Source organism: Lissotriton vulgaris, unplaced genomic scaffold (assembly GCF_964263255.1).
Source record: "Lissotriton vulgaris unplaced genomic scaffold, aLisVul1.2 SCAFFOLD_630, whole genome shotgun sequence".
NCBI classification, from domain to species: domain Eukaryota; kingdom Metazoa; phylum Chordata; class Amphibia; order Caudata; family Salamandridae; genus Lissotriton; species Lissotriton vulgaris.
In genome coordinates, this window is record NW_028252722.1 from 956,135 (window position 1) to 975,995 (window position 19,861).

At 48.6% G+C, this 19,861-nt stretch overlaps 1 protein-coding gene across 1 annotated transcript in view; it reads right to left on the reverse strand.

Annotated features, from left to right (window-relative positions):
- The window catches only part of LOC147662061 (atlastin-2-like), a gene marked incomplete at its 5' end in the record, with an annotated part of 106,322 nt that overhangs the window by 55,272 nt on the left and 31,189 nt on the right, over window positions 1-19,861 (reverse strand). Inside the window, one exon of the mRNA XM_086951143.1 lies at window positions 4,681-4,752. Within this exon, the coding sequence (XP_086807269.1) occupies window positions 4,681-4,752 (72 nt within the window). The remainder of the gene's footprint in view (window positions 1-4,680; window positions 4,753-19,861) is intronic.

A 19,861-nucleotide genomic window follows, 5' to 3' on the forward strand; every position in this document is an offset into this window, starting at 1 on the left:
GGAACTAGTGCCGACAACAGAGGGAAGTGAGGTCAAGGGCCTCAGTGACCTGTACCGCAACTTATCCATAAGGGGCTAGCAACTTCTCTGGGCCCCAGAGGGCGACCAACGCCTCAACTGGAAACCTGAGGGGCCTGCCGGCGATGAGGCCGCCAGGGGTCGAGACGACTGCGACCGGGACAGGCAAGCCAAAAGGAGCTTCATCCGGCACTCCCGCAGTCTATTTTTGTTTATTTGGGGCATCACAGTGCGAGTAGACGTTCACTCATTATGACCTTTTATGTGGCTCAGTATACGATCACAATCGTATAAACTGCAGTCCTCTTCATCTTCATGTCGTTACGCTCTGTTACGTTCCAAATTAGCACGTCTCGGCATACCTGCCTTCAGCATTTTTGAAACCGGGAGAATCCTCCGGCCCAGACTCATATATACTTGTAAGTTTCCTCTTATTTTCTGAGCGTGATGAGGTTAGAATCTAATTCTAAGCTTTGGGTGAAGCCCGTTCTTGTTACAATATGCTCCCTTTGTTTACAGCTGCTAAACCCTTAACGTGACTTGGCACAGAAGATACTTTGCATCTGTAGTGGACGCATTCCTATAGAAACTGGACTTACATTAATTTACTTCTTTACGCCATCACGTTGCATCGACTTCGATCGTGGTGTAGTCTTGAGGGAGTTTTTCAACTTTAACGTGAGTAACAATTTCGGACACATACATTAACCCCCACTCTTTAGGTTTTATACTTGGATTTTTGATTATAACATTTTTTAATGTATCTTCCCCCTCAGTATTGCACTCGACGTATAGAGGCCATGGATAGGTGAAGATCTTTGTCCCATTTGCTCTCAGCATTCACTCTTGACGCTCTCTGGTGCTTAGCATTGCACCTCGCTTTCATTGGATCAGGGTTATGGTTTGGTTTATGTCTCACGTTTTTTTCACTGGTTCTTTCCCTCGCGTAGTTTTGTGCTGGAACCTTTTTCATTTAGAAAGCTTGAATGTTACTTTACACTGTTCTTACTCAAGTTTGTTGTGCTCACTTGCAGACCTGGGCAAATTCTTGGAAGGTTAGATCATTTCAGTTGATAAGATTGTTAACATTATAGCGATTGCTTGGTTTCTAATTTAATGATATCATTTACAGTGTTCCCCTGACGAAGGGTCATCCCGAAATGCATTGGGACGAATAAACACGATATGAGAAATACGTCATTGTGTATCTGAAATTGATGAATTTCATGACAGATGAAAGTACTGCATATTAAAAGCAGCATAAAAGTCTAAATTGTTTCTTCTATGTTGTATATTTGAAATGTTTTGTTAATACTTTGTTTATAATTTGTTTGTGAAGAATAATTGCTGTAAGGAGTCTTGAACAGATGCCTAGACTATATACACAGAGTTGTTTAAAATTTAAGTTTTTGGCATGATGGGCATGTAAAAAGTGCACTTTGTATAATTGCGACTTTGCTGTGTCTCAATCTTCAGGGAGATGACAAATTCTCACACCAACTAGAGTAGTGTGGTCCTGCAGAATCAGCCTAGGAGTGCTTGAAGGCTGCGGCTGCTGGGGGCAGTGGGGTAGACTATTTCTGTCCTCCATTCCGAGATCGGAATGCACTGCATACACATCCACGCACGGCTTGGGCAGTCTGTGCAGGACGGTGGCTGGGGTAGGGCTGATGCAGCTGGGTACCCCTTCCGTTGCCATGAAAGGGGCTAAAGGACGACTGGCCACGAGGAGTGGAGGACAGGCCCAAGGATCTTGCAGTAGCACGAGAGTCCTTGAACCTGACCAGGAATGAGTGCCTTTTCACTGAAAAGGCGGGTTTCATCGAAGAGCATGTCCATCAAATTAGCTTGGACATCGCCCAGGAAGCCAGTGGTACGAAGCCAGGCGTGCCGTCTCAGGGCCACCTTAGTTGAAATCAATTGGCCCAGCGAATCGGTCGTATCTAATCCACACCTTATGGCAAATTTTTCTACATCCCTCCAGTCTTGGACAGCTCGGGACAGAACAGCCCGGGCCTCCTCCAGAACTTGTGGCAGCACTTGCGCAACAGTCTCCCAAAGGGAATGGGAGAAACGGTCCAACAAGCATGCAGTATTTACAGACCGCAATGCAAGGTTGGAGGAAGAAAACATCTTCCCAAGTGAATCCAACCTCTTGGATTTCCTATCCGGAGTGGTGGAAGGGAATGCGCCTTGGGATGTAGAGCCCTGCACCACAAAACTCGAGCTCCTGTGATAGGTTTGGACCAAGTTCCTAGAAGGACGTCCGTAAGAGCCTCATTAAAGGGCAACAGGGGTTCAAAAGTGGAAGCCACAGGTTGAAGCCCCTCCACCAGGAGATTAGTCCTGACTTGCACAGAGGGCAGCTCCAGTCCGAAGACCTCAGCTGCCCTCTTTACCATCATGGCATAGGACGCTCCCTCCTCCATAGCCATACGAGGTGAGAGCATGCAAGTATCCAGACCACTGGCCTCCCCAAGTTCCAAATACCAGTACTAATTCTCCTCAGAAACATCCTGGTTCTCTAGAGGGTCCCCAGATCGCTCCCATTCCTCTCCTGAGACTAGCACATCTTCAAAGTGCTCAGGCGACAACACAAACTCTGGGTTCAGTCAATGTCGGAATCCGCGATCAACGCCATTCCGGCTCCGTGTCGACGGGGATGAGGATGGGGCTTTCGCCACCTTCGGGCATCAGCGTCGCAGGCACAGACTTCAGGTTTGACATCGGGGAAGGTCGCGTTGGCGCGATGGGCACCAAACCGGGTTCGGATCCCTGTGGCCTCACTGGTGGTGAACCAAGTGATTAACCCAATAGAGCCCCTTCTGACCCCACGGGGCCGAAAGGCTCTCCAGCGGGGTTGTTACGTTCAAATACGTGGCGCATGAGCTCATAAAATGATTTTATTTGAGCAGGAGTCGCTCCAGCTCTCGGAAAGGGGGAGAGGAGCGAAGTAGACTCTGGCTCAGCGGAACCCTGCCTAGAGCATCGTTGCTCCTTACCTCTCGACGACAGACGCCAGTTGAAATGAAGATGAAGTATGCTTGGCCTTTTTGTGCCTCTTCCCAGAGTGTCCCAAGGACCTTGAATGGGAGGAAGAGGACTTAGGGTTCTGGGAGCGGTCCTGTGACCACCTTTTCTTCGAACGGGACCGTGACCTCCTGGTTGATGGTGTCGACTGCCAGGCTGCAAGTAACTTCATCGCTCGCTCCCTCATCGCTCTCTCGCTCAAGGTCTACGGAGCCATCACCCGACAGTCCGAACACTACTTTGTATCGTGGTTGCACTTGAGAAACCAAAGACACATGCGGTGGGGACCGGTAACTGACATCATACTGGAACAAGTCATGCATGGTTTGAAACCGGTCTTCCTCGAAGACATCCCTCGCACACAAAGTCGATTCCAAAATTTACGACAAAAGTCGAGAAAAAGACTGCCAAAAAGCGGCAGAGGGTTAGCTCCTCCCGGATCGGTGCTCAACTGGCACGGAGAGAAAAGAACTGATGCCTGCACGCATGGGTGGCGCCTATGTAGGCACTGCTGACACAGACTATGTAACGTGGAGCCGAAAGGAGCCACCCGACATTGCGCGCAAGGGGTATTGCTCAGCAACAGTTTCCGGATCCAGCCTGATGCCGGGGAAATTCTAAGGTAAGGAATCTTCAGGTAGAAGTCTATCAGATTGTCTGTCTCAGTTATTGACAGAGTGTGTACAACAAATGCATTAACACTACCCTCTAAGCCTAAACTGCTCGTTAACACTACTATAAAAGAGAGCACATGGGATTATTAATTTAAGCCCTGTAAGCCAATACAGGTCATCTGTACTTCCCACATAGTATACCTAGTTTTGGTATATTACATAAAAAGACAGATTCCTAGAGAGTGTCAACCAATATATAATTGGGCAACTTATTTCAGTAGTGGATACCTCTTTGTATCCCATAGTCCTGTTTAACTCCCAACATTACGCAGGGTCCAGGGCAAAGTCTATAAATTACAGTTATTATTGCCTATAATAAAACATTAAAGTGAAAAAAGTCAATGTTTTTGAAACTAATATTTTTCATTTCAAAGTTTCGGCAATACCAAGACTCGATCCTGATTAAACATATGGGTCCAAAGAGTTCAAAGTGGCTACCCCCTACAGTGTGAGATTCGCAGTAAGGAAAACAATAAGGTTACTCCTTCTGTAGCCAACAGCTGCACCAGCGTGTAGGACATAAGGCGGAGTATGACCTTGCACTCTTCCAGGTCCCAATTTGCTGATTAAATTAGTAATAACTGCTATACACCACCAATCAAAGAAAAGGTAAAAAAAACAAGGGGTTGAAGTGTGAGTAAAGAATCTTAAGACAAAGGACACCATCTTAACCACATGTGCGCTAGCGGAATTCCGCTCCTACGCTGAGATTTTCAAAAGCACATGTTACGTGACGAGCTGGGCTCGTCATCAGCGTGCGAGGAGGATACGCCATGACGAGCCCAGCTCGTCATCAGCGTGGAAGGGGTTAAAACAGCCATTCATCAGATTAAACGGGCTCACGCTATACTTAAAGTAAGCACAATGGTGAGTTACAGTAGAAATCAATTCAACAAGGGGAAAGCACTAAAATTGCTTTAAACTGACTGCATATACACTTGCTGCTTGTGCCACGTACTTGTTCCATGCCTTTGCTGTATGTGTCCTTTCCTCCTGCTACAGCAGCCAGATTATTTGCTTCAGCAGTTGCCTAGGGAAATAAGGCAGTGATAAATTACACAAGTGTACTCCTGTTGAAAATAACGTTAAATACTTTGATTATGGCTAGTTCTGATCAGAAATGTAGAACTCCCTAGTGGATCACATAAGATGTAGCAATAATAAAACAAGCATTTACAATGCAATGGTTTTGCCTTTGTTAAAGTTAGAGCTATTGGCATTGCTCTTGACATTATTTTTATTTATGTTTTTTTTAACATAAATAAATGGCATTGTCATTTACAATGCCAATAGCTTAATCTCTCGCAAATGCCACACACAAACACCCACAGAGAGCCCCCCCACACACACACACAGCGCCCCCCCACACAACCACACAGCGCCCTCCACACATACACCCACACAGAGCCCCCCCCACACAGAGCAGAAGTATGCTACATTTAATGCGAGTCAAGAAAGATAATGCAAGTCAAAAATTGCCAACATGATGAATTACTTGATAAGTCACATTGGTTTGTCTTAAACTTGGATTCTACGGTCAGGAATGTTAAGACTTCCTGTTATGGGAGCTTTCCTCAATCACAGATACATTGAATCAGAATCCTCTATCTTTTACCACTGACTCACATGTGCAGATGATTCCCAAGAGGTTCTTTTGGATCAAGGTCCAAGTGATAGGAGAAGAACGCAAAATGACATGAACACCATAACCACAATTTCTCGCAATGTTTCCATGCTTGTAAGATGCAAATACTTTTCTTCTTCTCCAGGTATATTGTGCTTTGGTAGGGAGAAGAAAATGTAATCCAACCACCATCACTTAAGAGTTCTCTTGTTTATCCCCCAGACTGACCTAGATTTACGTACATAGATCTCGTTCAACGAACGACAGATGTTATTCTGCCAAATAAACATGTATACTGAATCCATGCAAGGTGGAAATGCTGACATCACTTGTGTTAACGCGCAGCCCGCTTCCCTCCAAACGTGAATAATGGTGTACACGAAACAGATATCTTAGGTACAATCACGATAGTCTTTCCCTCCCTGGTAAACTCTAACTACAACATGGAGAAGAAAATGCGCATTAGCAGGGTTGTTATGAATATGCTAGTCGACTCTGGAAACAAAAACTATAAACGATTAGGCAACAATAAAAAAAAAATGTGCATCCATTGAAGACAAGATGGGGTGCCAGGGGTTGCCTCTAACGTGCACGGCAGTCAGTTTGTAGACGGCAGCACATCTGCTCCGATCATTCAAGTCACAACAGGTGAAGAGCGGTTAAAAACTGCAAACCTGTTCACACTCCTAACCACAATGAAAGCGAAGACAGGTTTGTTTTATTAGCTGTCTCGGAGCTTTTGATCACAATGCTGCTGTTATTTAGCGATTATATAGCGCACAAACAAAAAGAAACCTGTTCAGCATCGAAGGACTTTCGATAGCCTGGGCACTAGGGAATGAATATTGATAATCCTCACAAGCAATAGTTCCAGGGTTTCTAAGCACAGGGTCAATGGTTTTTAGCATCTATACAGCAAACAGCCTGCTATGCTTTCGTTGGTCCAGGTGCCGCAGAAGGGGCATCAAGCTGAATGAGGCATGGAGACTGTCACGCCCGCCTTCTCCTCCCCACCCCGCCACGAATGATCCATTTTATGGAGTAATCGATATCTAGCGCTTGCTCGCCCTAGGAGTAAATAATCTGCGTCTTCGGACAGTGCTGCTAATTTAGGGTTTCACGTCAGAACCGATCTCTAAAACAACAGCGGGGCATCCCGTGTTTAGGAATGTAATCCTGGCTGAGAAAACGAAACCCCACCTCAGATGATCCGTGGGACCCTAGAGGTCAACAGCTCTGTCAAAGAATGAATGCACTCCCATAAAGATTCCTGTGCAACCCGTGCCTCAAAACAACTGCACTACCGTTTGCAGAGGTACCTGTCTGCATCAGTGACTGCAACCCTGACATGGTGAGTCCTATCCTACCCAAGTGAGTGCAATGTGGTTTGAGGCAGCGAGTCTGGCTGAGTCACTACAGCCCTGTACGAGAGGCTGCAATCCTCCCCCGGTTACTGTAATAACGCCCCATGGTTCAAACAAGAAGCAGCTAGAGATGCTCACGAGTAACAGGAGCAAGGATCCCTCAAGCTGGCCAGAGAAAAGAGGCATACACACGCACTGCATGGTACACAAAATCTATAGATAGAACAAACCAGGCAGCAAGCACGCTCAAAAACTTTGAACAAATGTAACACTAGGAAAGCGATTTGGAGACTTTCAGGAAGATATGGTTCTGACTGCGGCCCTGCCTGGATGAGGATAGTCCTGTCGGAGTGACTTGAATCAGCCTCACTGACGGCAATCCTATTCCACAGTCATCGACCCTACTTGCGCGCAGCAATACTACCAGAGTGGTAGCAATTTTGTGAGAGTAGCAGTAGAGTTACCACAATCTTGTTACTGAGTGTGATCCTGATTCAGGGGGCGCAGTTCTGCCAAAGTGACAGTAATCTTGTATTAATCCTGAGTTAATAAGTGATATCCAGAGAAACTGCAGTCTGTCTTGTTAACGTGAAAACATACCTGCTTTAGTGCCCGAAGTTCTAGTTTAACTTTAGTACAGAAAACAAAGCGAACGCACTTTTTTGTCAGTGGCAGCAAACCCCCTTAGTTACTATAATTCTGCTTGAATGCAATCGTGTCAATGTCAGCGAACCTGCCTTAGTGTGTACAATCCTTCTTCAATGACTGCAACCACGTCCTGATTAGTGCATTCCTATGTTCGGAACCGCTATCTTGCTCCAGTGACAACAAACCTGCATTAAACACATTAGTGACAGCACCTGTGCCTGTCTGAGTAGAATACTGCTGCTGCCCGACAATGGTTAAAGCGCTACTTGAGGTCCAATGGAACCCACCTCTCAAGCCAAAGCGTGTACACATGTATTCCCAGACTGCTCGTGAGTGCTTCCCTATGCCCAGTCTGGACACTCACCTGCAGGAAACAGTCAGCTCCACTTTGGTGGCCGGAATGCTAGCGCTGAAGGGGCTAAAGTCTCCGCTGGGCGCGGGAACCCTGAATCCATAGTCCATCATGTCCAGGGCGGGCTTGTCCGATCCGTACATGGGGGCGGCCGGGGAAGCCGCGCGGCGGCTGGGGCTGAGGGAGCCTGTGCGGAGCGAGGCGCAGCCCGTGCAGCTGCTGCTGGCAGCCGGGGGCGGGGGGGTGCGCGCTCCTTCCTCTCGCGGTGCTGCCTCCGCAGCTCAGGGCAGGGCGAGCCCGGAGACTGGAACTCAAACAGCTGCTGCGCCACTGCACTTCGGAACAGTGGCAGCTGCCGCGCGGCGTTACTCCAAAACACCAACAGCTGCTGTACGACGTCACTTCATAACGTTAACTGCTCACTCGTGACGACACAACTGCCGCGATACGTCATTCCAGAGAGGCTGTCGCGTGGTGTCACTTCATAAGTCTTAAACTGCCACCTGACGCACGATTATGCTACGTGAAGCAAACCAAGAAACTCCTTCTGTAGCACTCAGCAGTAAGCGGGGCGGGGTCTAATTACAACACCGCTGGCCAACTGCTGAGAGCAGCACTCAGGGAGAACCGACCCCCACCGCTGGAAATGCCAGGACAGCCCTCGATCCGCTCACAGGCTGCAGTACGAGGTTTCACCAGTCTCGAGCTGATCGAATCAACGGGCAGAGAAACTGGCTTTGCCTCTGTTTATTCAAGAAACTTGTAGCGCATCCGCTCAAAAACAGAGGGCAGACTCATGTGATGCGAAGAGCAGCTTTATTTTTAGATGTTTCGTGGACAAGTGAGTACTTTTCGTCTTTTATTCAGACTACTTGCATCGATTCCATTTACGGCAGTGTTTTAATAAGCAAGTATAGGTACGTGGACGTTTATTTTAACGACCAGATGTGATTTTTAATGTGACACGTACGGTGCGGGTCGGGAGTGCAGGTACTTTCTTAAATTCACGACCATTTGAGACCAGGAGAGACGCAGAAGTGCCGGCAATGCCGGACCAGACACGGGGGCGTTCCCGGCGTCGCGTGACGTCGGCAAAAGCCAAAGAATGTCGGGAACGCCCCCGTGTCTGGTCCGGCATTGACGGACAGGCCCCTCGTCCAATGGCAAGGCTCCGTTTACGGAGCCAGCCAATCAACGACGAGGGCCGAACCAAGCCACACTATTCTTCTCATCAGGTTTTCGCCTGCGCCGAAAAGATGCGCAGAGCGCATCTTTGGCGAGGCAAAACCTAAAAAGGAGCAGTTAAAGTTAAAGTGTAAAATCATGTAAGTTTTACTTACCTACGGCTGCAGTTTTCTATCATGAGAGCCCACCCCAAACGTGTATGCTTAGAATTCTTCCCAGCTATTATACAAGCCAGAAATACTTTTTTCATAAGAATAATGGAATCTTCAACTAAAAGAAAAGTCAACCACTCCCTGTTTAAACAAACATTACCTAAACCCTGGTATGTCTACACTAAAGAATATCTGCCCTCTTTAAAATGAGCTGACAAATTCTAAATACTGTTTTCATACACTTCCGTTATTTCTCAAGCGACAGCAAATTTATCTGGAATTGGACTGCTCTATTCTTTCAAAATGGAAATTAACATCCTTTATTTCAGTCTCCTCACTCACCAGCCTTATGTCGTGAGAACAACTTAAACCACTCACATACATGCACTGAGCCTCCGATTAGTATCACCAAAGACATTATAATTCTGGTGCAGTTTTCCTTTAACAAACCATCAGCAAACAGCTTAAGCCCAACTGGTTTAAATGAAGTGCATTAGAACTGATGGAAAGAGTTGGTTAGTTAAATGAATACTCATGACAAACATGTTCCTGATGAGTTATTTTGTAACTATTTCAACAGCATATGCTCGGTCTCATCCTCCAAAATATTAGACTTCGGCATGTTTTCAGGCGTTGGGAAATATTGGAGTGGTTTCCAAGATTGAATATGTGGTGCGGGCATGGGTCTGTGGAAGCTCTGGAATGGATGATTTCATGACGGAGGTGTCCAGGGTGGTGAGGAGGTTCCAGTTGGTAAGTCTGTGGTTCGTGTTGGTTGTAGTGCAGGAGTATCTGTCGAGGAAGTCCGTAGGTGAAGGTTGGGGTTTGAAGTTTCGGTTTATGGCTTCAATCTTGTCAAGGAAAAAGTTGGCGAGGTTGTCGCACAGCTCTTGTGACGGTGTGATGTTGATTTTGCAGGCATCCGGGTTGGAGAATCCCTTAATGTTAAAAAGCTTATTGCTGCAGTTGGTGGTGCTGGTTTCGATGCATGTAGCTAGGGCTGTCTTTGTTGCCCTCAACAGGTGGTGTTAGAAGGAGTTCTTAAAAACCTGCTCTTTCGGAGGTCCTTGTTGGCGTGCCATCTCCTCCCTTTCTGTTTGCAGTCACGTTTCGATGTTCGAGTTCTTGGGTGTACCAACTGGCCTCTTTGGAGGCTCGGTTTGTTGCTCGATGGGGGCGATGTTGGCGCAGTTGGCGATCCAGACTTTGAAGTTCTTGAATTCCCTCTTCCAGGTTGGTCGTGGCAGCTGTGTTGGAGCAGCTGGGGGCGTCCGTCCAGCTGGTCTCTGAAAGTGTGTTCCAGCTGTGGTGGTTGGGCAATGACCATCTTGGGGGTGGTGATGCAGGGGCTGGAGATGCTGAAGTGAACAATGGAGCGATGGCTCCATGAGACATCTGTGATGTTGCTTCATTTGGCAAGGTTGCTGGAGGTGAAGATTGGGGTTAATCATGTGTCCTGCGGTGTGTGTGGGTTTGCGGACCTTCAGGATCAGTCCGAGACTGATCATACTTTCCAGCAGGTGTGCAGGTTTGTTGGCATTTGGGTCGATGTGGAAGTTGACATCATCTAGGAAGCGGCAGTCATTGGAGTCCAGGGCTAGGGGAGCAATGAAGTCTGCAATGGTGTGCAGAAGCCAGAGCACGGGCCCAGGGGGCGGAATGCGAGGCTACCTCTGATGGTTATCTTGTCGTCAGTGTGGCGCTTGAAGACCGTGTTCCATGGGGGGTGGTATTGTCTGTGGTGGTGGTACAGTGTATGGTTTTCTTGTAGATGATGGCAGTGCCTCTTCCCAGCTTGTTGGAGCAGTCCTGGTGAGTGATTTTATATCAGTCCGGGATCTTTGTGGCAATGTCAGCAGGGGATGTGGGGTTGAGCCAGGTCTAGGTGAGGAAGACTGTTAGGTGCGAGGGTGGCAAAGGGGTCCCATAACTCGATGGAATGTTTGCACATATAATGCATGCTGAGGAGTAGGCAGTGGAATCGGTGGGTCATGTGTGGTGTGGCACGAGGTAGGCATGGTGCTTTGTGGCATGAAGGTGGCTGTGCTGGTGCAGCAGAAGGTGCAGGAGAACAGTTCTACCATAGAATGCAGTGTGGCATAGCAGCAGTGTTTGCTGCGTCAGCCGGTGTTCATGGCTGCAGAGGACGACGGCAATGTACCTGCAGTGGGCCGGAGGGCAGGGGTCCTGGTGCGGGACGCTATCCAGGGGCAAGCAAACTTGCCTTTGGTACAGTGTTTGCTGGGTCATCCGGTGTTCAGGGCACGGAGGACAGTGGCACACCTGTGGTGGGCTGGAAGCCAGGGGCCGGGTGCTGGCTGCGTTCCAGGCACAGGCTGGCTTGCCTTTGGTGCAGACGGGCATGCCTTTGGCACGCCAGCTGTGAACTTCATTAAGTAGGTCCTGGGAGGGAGAGGCGGTGGACAGGCCTAGGTGGGAGGAGGCAGCGATCGGAAGAGGAATTTGGCAGAAGGCGGGAAAACTGGCAGGAGCACAACAATAGAGCAGAATCAGTACATGAATTAAAGATGCACAAGAGTAGTTGACAAGAGAATTTAAGAAGCACAAGTCTAGTTTTAGCAGAGTGGGAGAGAGGCCCAACCATGAGGGAGAGAGTGAGGCACACACGAACGAGAGAGAGAGGCACACAAGAACGAGAGAGAGAGAGGCACACAAGAACGAGAGAGAGAGGCACACAAGAACGAGAGAGAGAGGCACACAAGAACGAGAGAGAGAGAGAGTCACAGGAACGAGAGAGAGAGAGAGAGGCACAGGAACGAGAGAGAGAGGCACACAAGAACGAGAGAGAGAGGCACAGGAACGAGAGAGAGAGAGAGAGAGAGGCACAGGAACGAGAGAGAGAGGCACAGGAACGAGAGAGAGAGGCACACAAGAACGAGAGAGAGAGGCACACAAGAACGAGAGAGAGAGGCACAGGAACGAGAGAGAGAGAGAGGCACAGGAACGAGAGAGAGAGGCACACAGGAACGAGAGAGAGAGAGGCACAGGAACGAGAGAGAGAGGCACAGGAACGAGAGAGAGAGGCACAGGAACGAGAGAGAGAGGCACACAAGAACGAGAGAGAGAGGCACAGGAACGAGAGAGAGAGAGAGGCACAGGAACGAGAGAGAGAGGCACACAAGAACGAGAGAGAGGCACAGGAACGAGAGAGAGAGGCACAGGAACGAGAGAGAGAGGCACAGGAACGAGAGAGAGAGAGGCACACAGGAACGAGAGAGAGAGAGGCGCACAGGAACGAGAGAGAGAGAGAGGCACAGGAACGAACGAGAGAGGGAGGCACAGGAACGAACGAGAAAGAGGCACAGGAACTAACGAGAAAGAGGCACAGGAACTAAGAGATAGAGAGGCCCAAGAAAGAGGCACAAGAGAGGCCCAAGAAAGAGGCACAAGAGAGGCCAAAGAAAGAGGCACAAGAGAGGCCCAAGAAAGCGAGAGAGAGGCCCAAGAATATGAAAAAGAGAGGGGCCCAAGAATATGAACAAGCATTAAAAATGCGATAGGTCTCGCAGTGACATTATTTAGAGCTATTGATATTGTAAATGACATTGTTTTTTGTGTGTTTTTATTTTGTAAAACATAATGAAAATGAATTGTAATTTTAAATAAAAGTAAAAAGATAGACACAATAAGTCTTTATATATCACATTAGGCCATTTAGTACTAACTGTAAACTACATGTGTTTGGTAGAGGGCAACATATATTGTATAGGTTTGTGAGTAAGATGTGTTGTACTGATGGAGTATTTAGATTAGAATGAAGGGGAAGATATGCAGATAAAAGGTAAGGGAATTAGGGTAGTATTGTAAATGGCTAGGCCTTTTATTTGGGGTTTTGTTTTACATATATAAATAAAACGCATATACATTTACAATGCCAATAGCTCAAACTTGCGTAACTGCGAGACCTATTGCATTGCAAATGCTTGTTTAACATAGAGGGTAAGCAAGCACCAAACTGCGTGACACGCCAGGTATAGGAACACATGGAGAAAAATATTGCCTTTCAGCAGGAAATGGTATAGTCCAAGGGCTTTGTAAGAAATGCTAATTACTACTCCTACTCCACCACCTACTACTCCTACTACCCCACCACCTACTATTCCTACTACACCACCTACTACTAGTCCTACTACTACTCCTCCACCACCTACTACTCCTACTCCACCACCTACTACTCCACCACCTACTACTCTTACTACTCCTCCTGCTACTGTTACTCCTCCACCACCTACTACTCCTACACCACCACCTACTACTCCTACACCACCACCTACTACTCCTACTCTACCACCACCTACTACTCCTACTCTACCACCACCTACTACTCCTACTCTACCACCACCTACTACTCCTACTCTACCACCACCTACTACTCCTACTCTACCACAGCCTACTACTCCTACTCTACCACAGCCTACTACTCCTACTCTACCACCACCTACTACTCCTACTCTACCACCACCTACTACTCCTACTCTACCACCACCTACTACTCCTACTCTACCACCACCTACTACTCCTACTCTACCACCACCTACTACTCCTACTCTACCACCACCTACTACTCCTACTCCACCACCACCTACTACTCCACCACCACCTACTACTACTCCACCACCACCTACTACTACTCCACCACCACCTACTACTACTCCACCACCACCTACTCCTACTCCACCACCACCTACTCCTACTCCACCACCTACTCCTACTCCACCCCCTACTCCTACTCCACCCCCTACTCCTACTCCTACTACACCACATACTAGTCCTACTACACCATCTACTACCACTACTCCTACTACTCCTACTCCACCACCTAGTATTCCTACTCCACCACCTACTACTCCTACTATACCTACTCCACCACCTACTACTCCACCACCTACTACTACCCCACCACCTACTACTCCTACTACTTCACCACCACCTACTACTCCTACTACTACTTATCCTACTCCACCTAGTAATACTCCACCTAGTAATACTCCACCTACTCCACCTAGTAATACTCCACCTACTACTACTCCTACTCCACCACCTACTACTCCTACTCCTCCACCACCTTATACTACTACTCCACCACCTACTACTACTACTCCACCACCTACTACTACTACTCCACCACCTACTACTACTACTCCACCACCTACTACTACTACTCCACCACCTACTACTACTCCACCACCTACTACTACTCCACCACCTACTACTACTCCACCACCTACTACTACTCCACCACCTACTACTCCACCACCACCACCTACTACTCCACCACCACCACCTACTACTCCACCACCACCACCTACTACTCCACCACCACCACCTACTACTCCACCACCACCACCTACTACTCCACCACCACCACCTACTACTCCACCACCACCTACTACTCCACCACCACCTACTACTCCACCACCACCTACTACTCCACCACCACCACCTACTACTCCACCACCACCACCTACTACTCCACCACCACCACCTACTACTCCACCACCACCACCTACTACTCCACCACCACCACCTACTACTACTCCACCACCACCACCTACTACTCCACCACCACCACCTACTACTCCACCACCACCACCTACTCCACCACCACCACCTACTACCCACCACCACCACCTACTACTCCACCACCACCACTCCTAATACTCCACTACATCATCCTACTAGTCTACAATAACAATACTAAGTACTAACCACTACTAATAAGTAGTAGAATAATAATAATAAGTAGTCTAACCATAACAATAGTAGAATAATACTTAACAGTAGTAGACTCCACCACCACCTACTACTCCACCACCACCTACTACTCCACCACCACCTACTACTCCACCACCACCTACTACTCCACCACCACCTACTACTCCACCACCACCTACTACTCCACCACCTACTACTCCACCACCACCTACTCCACCCCCTACTACTCCTACTACACCACATACTAGTTCTACTACACCATCTACTAACACTACTCCTACTACTCCTACTCCTAATCCACCACCTACTATTCCTACTCCACCACCTACTACTCCTACTACTTCACCACCACCTACTACTACTACGTCTCCTACTCCACCTACTACTACTCCACCTACTATACCTAGTAATACTCCACCTAGTAATACTCCATCTACTACACCTAGTAATACTCCACCACCTACTACTACTCCACCACCTACTACTACTACTCCGCCTCCACCACCTACTACTACTACTCCGCCTCCACCACCTACTACTCCTACTCCGCCTCCACCACCTACTACTCCTACTCCTACTCCACCACCTACTACTCCTACTACTACTCTACCACCTACTACTCCTCCACCACCACCTACTACTCCTCCACCACCACCTACTAATCCACCACCACCTACTCCTACTCCACCCCCTACAACTACTACTCCACCCCCTACAACTACTACTCCACCCCCTACAACTACTACTCCACCACCTACAACTACTACTCCATCTCTACCACTTCTACTACTCCTACTCCACCACTTCTACTACTCCTACTCCACCACTTCTACTACTCCTACTCCACCACTTCTACTACTCCTACTCCACCACTTCTACTACTCCTACTCCACCACTTCTACTACTCCTACTCCACCACTTCTACTACTCCTTCTCTACCACTTCTACTACTCCTTCTCCACCACTTCTACTACTCCTTCTCCACCACCTCTACTACTCCTTCTCCACCACCTCTACTACTCCTCCACCACCTCTACTACTCCTTCTCCACCACTTCTACTACTCCTACTCCACCACCTACTACTCCTACTCCACCACCTACTACTCCTACTACTTCTCCTCCTACTCCATCTACTACTCCTAGTCCACCACCTGCTACTACTCCGCCACCTACTACTATTACTCCGCCACCACCTACTACTCCACCACCTACTACTCCACCACCTACTACTCCACCACCTACTACTCCACCACCTACTACTCCACCACCTACTACTCCACCACCTACTACTCCACCACCTACTACTCCACCACCTACTACTCCACCACCTACTACTCCTACTAATCCTCCTACTCCTCCTCCACCACCTACTCCACCACCTACTACTCCTACTCCACCACCTACTACTCCTACTCCACCACCTACTACTCCTACTCCTACTCCACCACCACCACCTACTCCTACTCCACCACCTACTACTCCTACTCCACCACCTACTGCTACTATTACTCCACCACCTTATACTACTATTACTCCACCACCTTATACTACTACTCCACCACCTACTACTACTCCACCACCTACTACTAATACTCCACCTACTACTAATACTCCACCACCTGCTACTCCTACTCCACCACCTACTACTCCACCACCTACTACTCCTACTCCACCACCTTATACTACTACTCCACCACCTACTACTAATACTCCACCTACTACTACTCCTCCACCACCTACTACTCCTCCTCCTCCACCACCTACTACTCCTCCTCCACCACCTACTAATCCTCCTCCACCACCTACTAATCCTCCTCCACCACCTACTACTCCTCCTCCACCACCTACTACTCCACCACCTACTACTACTACTACTACTCCTCCACCACCTACTACTACTCCTCCTCCACCACCTACTACTACTCCTCCTCCACCACCACCTACTACTACTCCTCCTCCACCACCTACTACTACTACTCCTCCTCCACCTACTACTACTCTTCCACCACCTACTACTACTCTTCCACCACCTACTACTACTCTTCCACCACCTACTACTACTCTTCCACCACCTACTACTCCTCCTCCTCCTCCTCCACCACCTACTACTACTCCCCCTCCTCCACCACCTACTACTACTCTTCCACCACCTACTACTACTCCACCACCTACTACTAATACTCCACCACCTACTACTAATACTCCACCACCTACTACTCCACCACCTACTACTAATACTCCACCTACTACTACTCCTCCACCACCTACTACTCCTCCTCCTCCACCACCTACTAATCCTCCTCCACCACCTACTACTCCTCCTCCACCACCTACTACTCCACCACCTACTACTACTCCTCCTCCTCCACCACCTACTACTACTCCTCCTCCTCCTCCACCACCACCTACTACTACTCCTCCTCCTCCACCACCTACTACTACTCCTCCTCCACCACCTACTACTACTCTTCCACCACCACCTACTACTACTCTTCCACCACCTACTACTCCTACTCCACCACCTTATACTACTACTCCACCACCTACTACTACTCCTCCACCACCTACTACTACTCCTCCACAACCTACTACTCCTACTCCACAACCTACTACTCCTACTACACCTACTACTACTACTACTCCACCACCTCCTACTCCACCACCTCCTACTCCACCACCTCCTACTATTACTACTCCAGCACCTACTACTACTCCAGCACCTACTACTACTACTCCTACTACTACTGCTACTCCTACTACTACTGCTACTCCTACTCCACCACCTACTACTACTCTTCCACCACCTACTACTCCTCCTCCTCCTCCACCACCTACTACTACTCCTCCTCCACCACCTACTACTACTCTTCCACCACCTACTACTACTCTTCCACCACCTACTACTACTCCACCACCTACTACTAATACTCCACCACCTGCTACTCCTACTCCACCACCACCTACTACTCCTACTCCACCACCTTATACTACTACTCCACCACCTACTACTAATACTCCACCTACTACTACTCCTCCACCACCTACTACTCCTCCTCCTCCACCACCTACTACTCCTCCTCCTCCACCACCTACTCCTCCTCCACCACCTACTACTACTCCTCCTCCTCCACCACCTACTACTACTCCTCCTCCTCCACCACCTACTACTACTCCTCCTCCTCCACCACCTGCTACTACTCCTCCTCCTCCACCACCTGCTACTACTCTTCCACCACCTACTACTACTCTTCCACCACCTACTACTACTCCAACACCTACTACTCCTACTCCACCACCTACTACTCCACCACCTACTACTCCTACTCCACCACCTACTACTCCACCACCTACTACTCCTACTCCACCACCTTATACTACTACTCCACCACCTACTACTACTCCTCCACCACCTACTACTACTCCTCCACAACCTACTACTACTCCTCCACAACCTACTACTCCTACTCCACAACCTACTACTCCTACTACACCTACTACTACTACTACTCCACCACCTCCTACTCCACCACCTCCTACTCCACCTCCTACTCCACCACCTCCTACTCCACCACCTCCTACTATTACTACTCCAGCACCTACTACTACTCCAGCACCTACTACTACTACTCCTACTACTACTGCTACTCCTACTACTACTGCTACTCCTACTACTACTGCTACTCCTACTCCACAACCTACTACTACTCTTCCACCACCTACTACTACTCCACCACCTGCTACTCCTACTCCACCACCTACTACTCCACCACCTACTACTCCTACTCCACCACCTACTACTACTCCACCACCTACTACTACTCCTCCACCACCTACTACTACTCCTCCACCACCTACTACTCCTCCTCCTCCACCACCTACTACTCCTCCTCCTCCACCACCTACTACTCCTCCTCCTCCACCACCTACTCCTCCTCCACCACCTACTACTACTCCTCCACCACCTACTACTACTCTTCCACCACCTACTACTACTCTTCCACCACCTACTACTACTCTTCCACCACCTACTACTACTCTTCCACCACCTACTACTCCTCCTCCTCCACCACCTACTACTCCTCCTCCTCCACCACCTACTACTCCTCCTCCACCACCTACTCCTCCTCCACCACCTACTACTACTCCTCCTCCACCACCTACTACTACTCCTCCTCCTCCTCCACCACCTACTACTACTCCTCCTCCTCCTCCACCACCACCTACTACTACTCTTCCACCACCTACTACTACTCTTCCACCACCTACTACTACTCTTCCACCACCTACTACTACTCTTCCACCACCTACTACTACTACTGCTACTCCTACTACTACTGCTACTCCTACTACTACTGCTACTCCTACTACTACTGCTACTCCTACTGCTACTCCTACTCCACAACCTACTACTACTACTCCACAACCTACTACTCCTACTCCACAACCTACTACTCCTACTCCACAACCTACTACTCCTACTACACCTACTACTACTACTACTACTCCACCACCTCCTACTCCACCACCTCCTACTCCACCACCTCCTACTCCACCACCTCCTACTCCACCACCTCCTACTCCACCACCTCCTACTATTACTACTCCAGCACCTACTACTACTGCTACTCCTACTACTACTACTACTGCTACTCCTACTACTACTACTACTGCTACTCCTACTCCACAACCTACTACTACTACTCCACAACCTACTACTACTACTCCACAACCTACTACTACTACTCCACAACCTACTACTACTCCACAACCTACTACTACTACTACTCCACAACCTACTACTACTACTACTCCACAACCTACTACTACTACTCCACAACCTACTACTCCTACTACACCTACTACTACTACTACTCCACCACCTCCTACTCCACCACCTCCTACTCCACCACCTCCTACTCCACCACCTCCTATTCCACCACCTCCTACTCCACCACCTCCTACTCCACCACCTCCTACTTTTACTACTCCTACTACTACTCCAGCACCTACTACTACTACTGCTACTCCTACTACTACTGCTACTCCTACTACTACTGCTACTCCACAACCTACTACT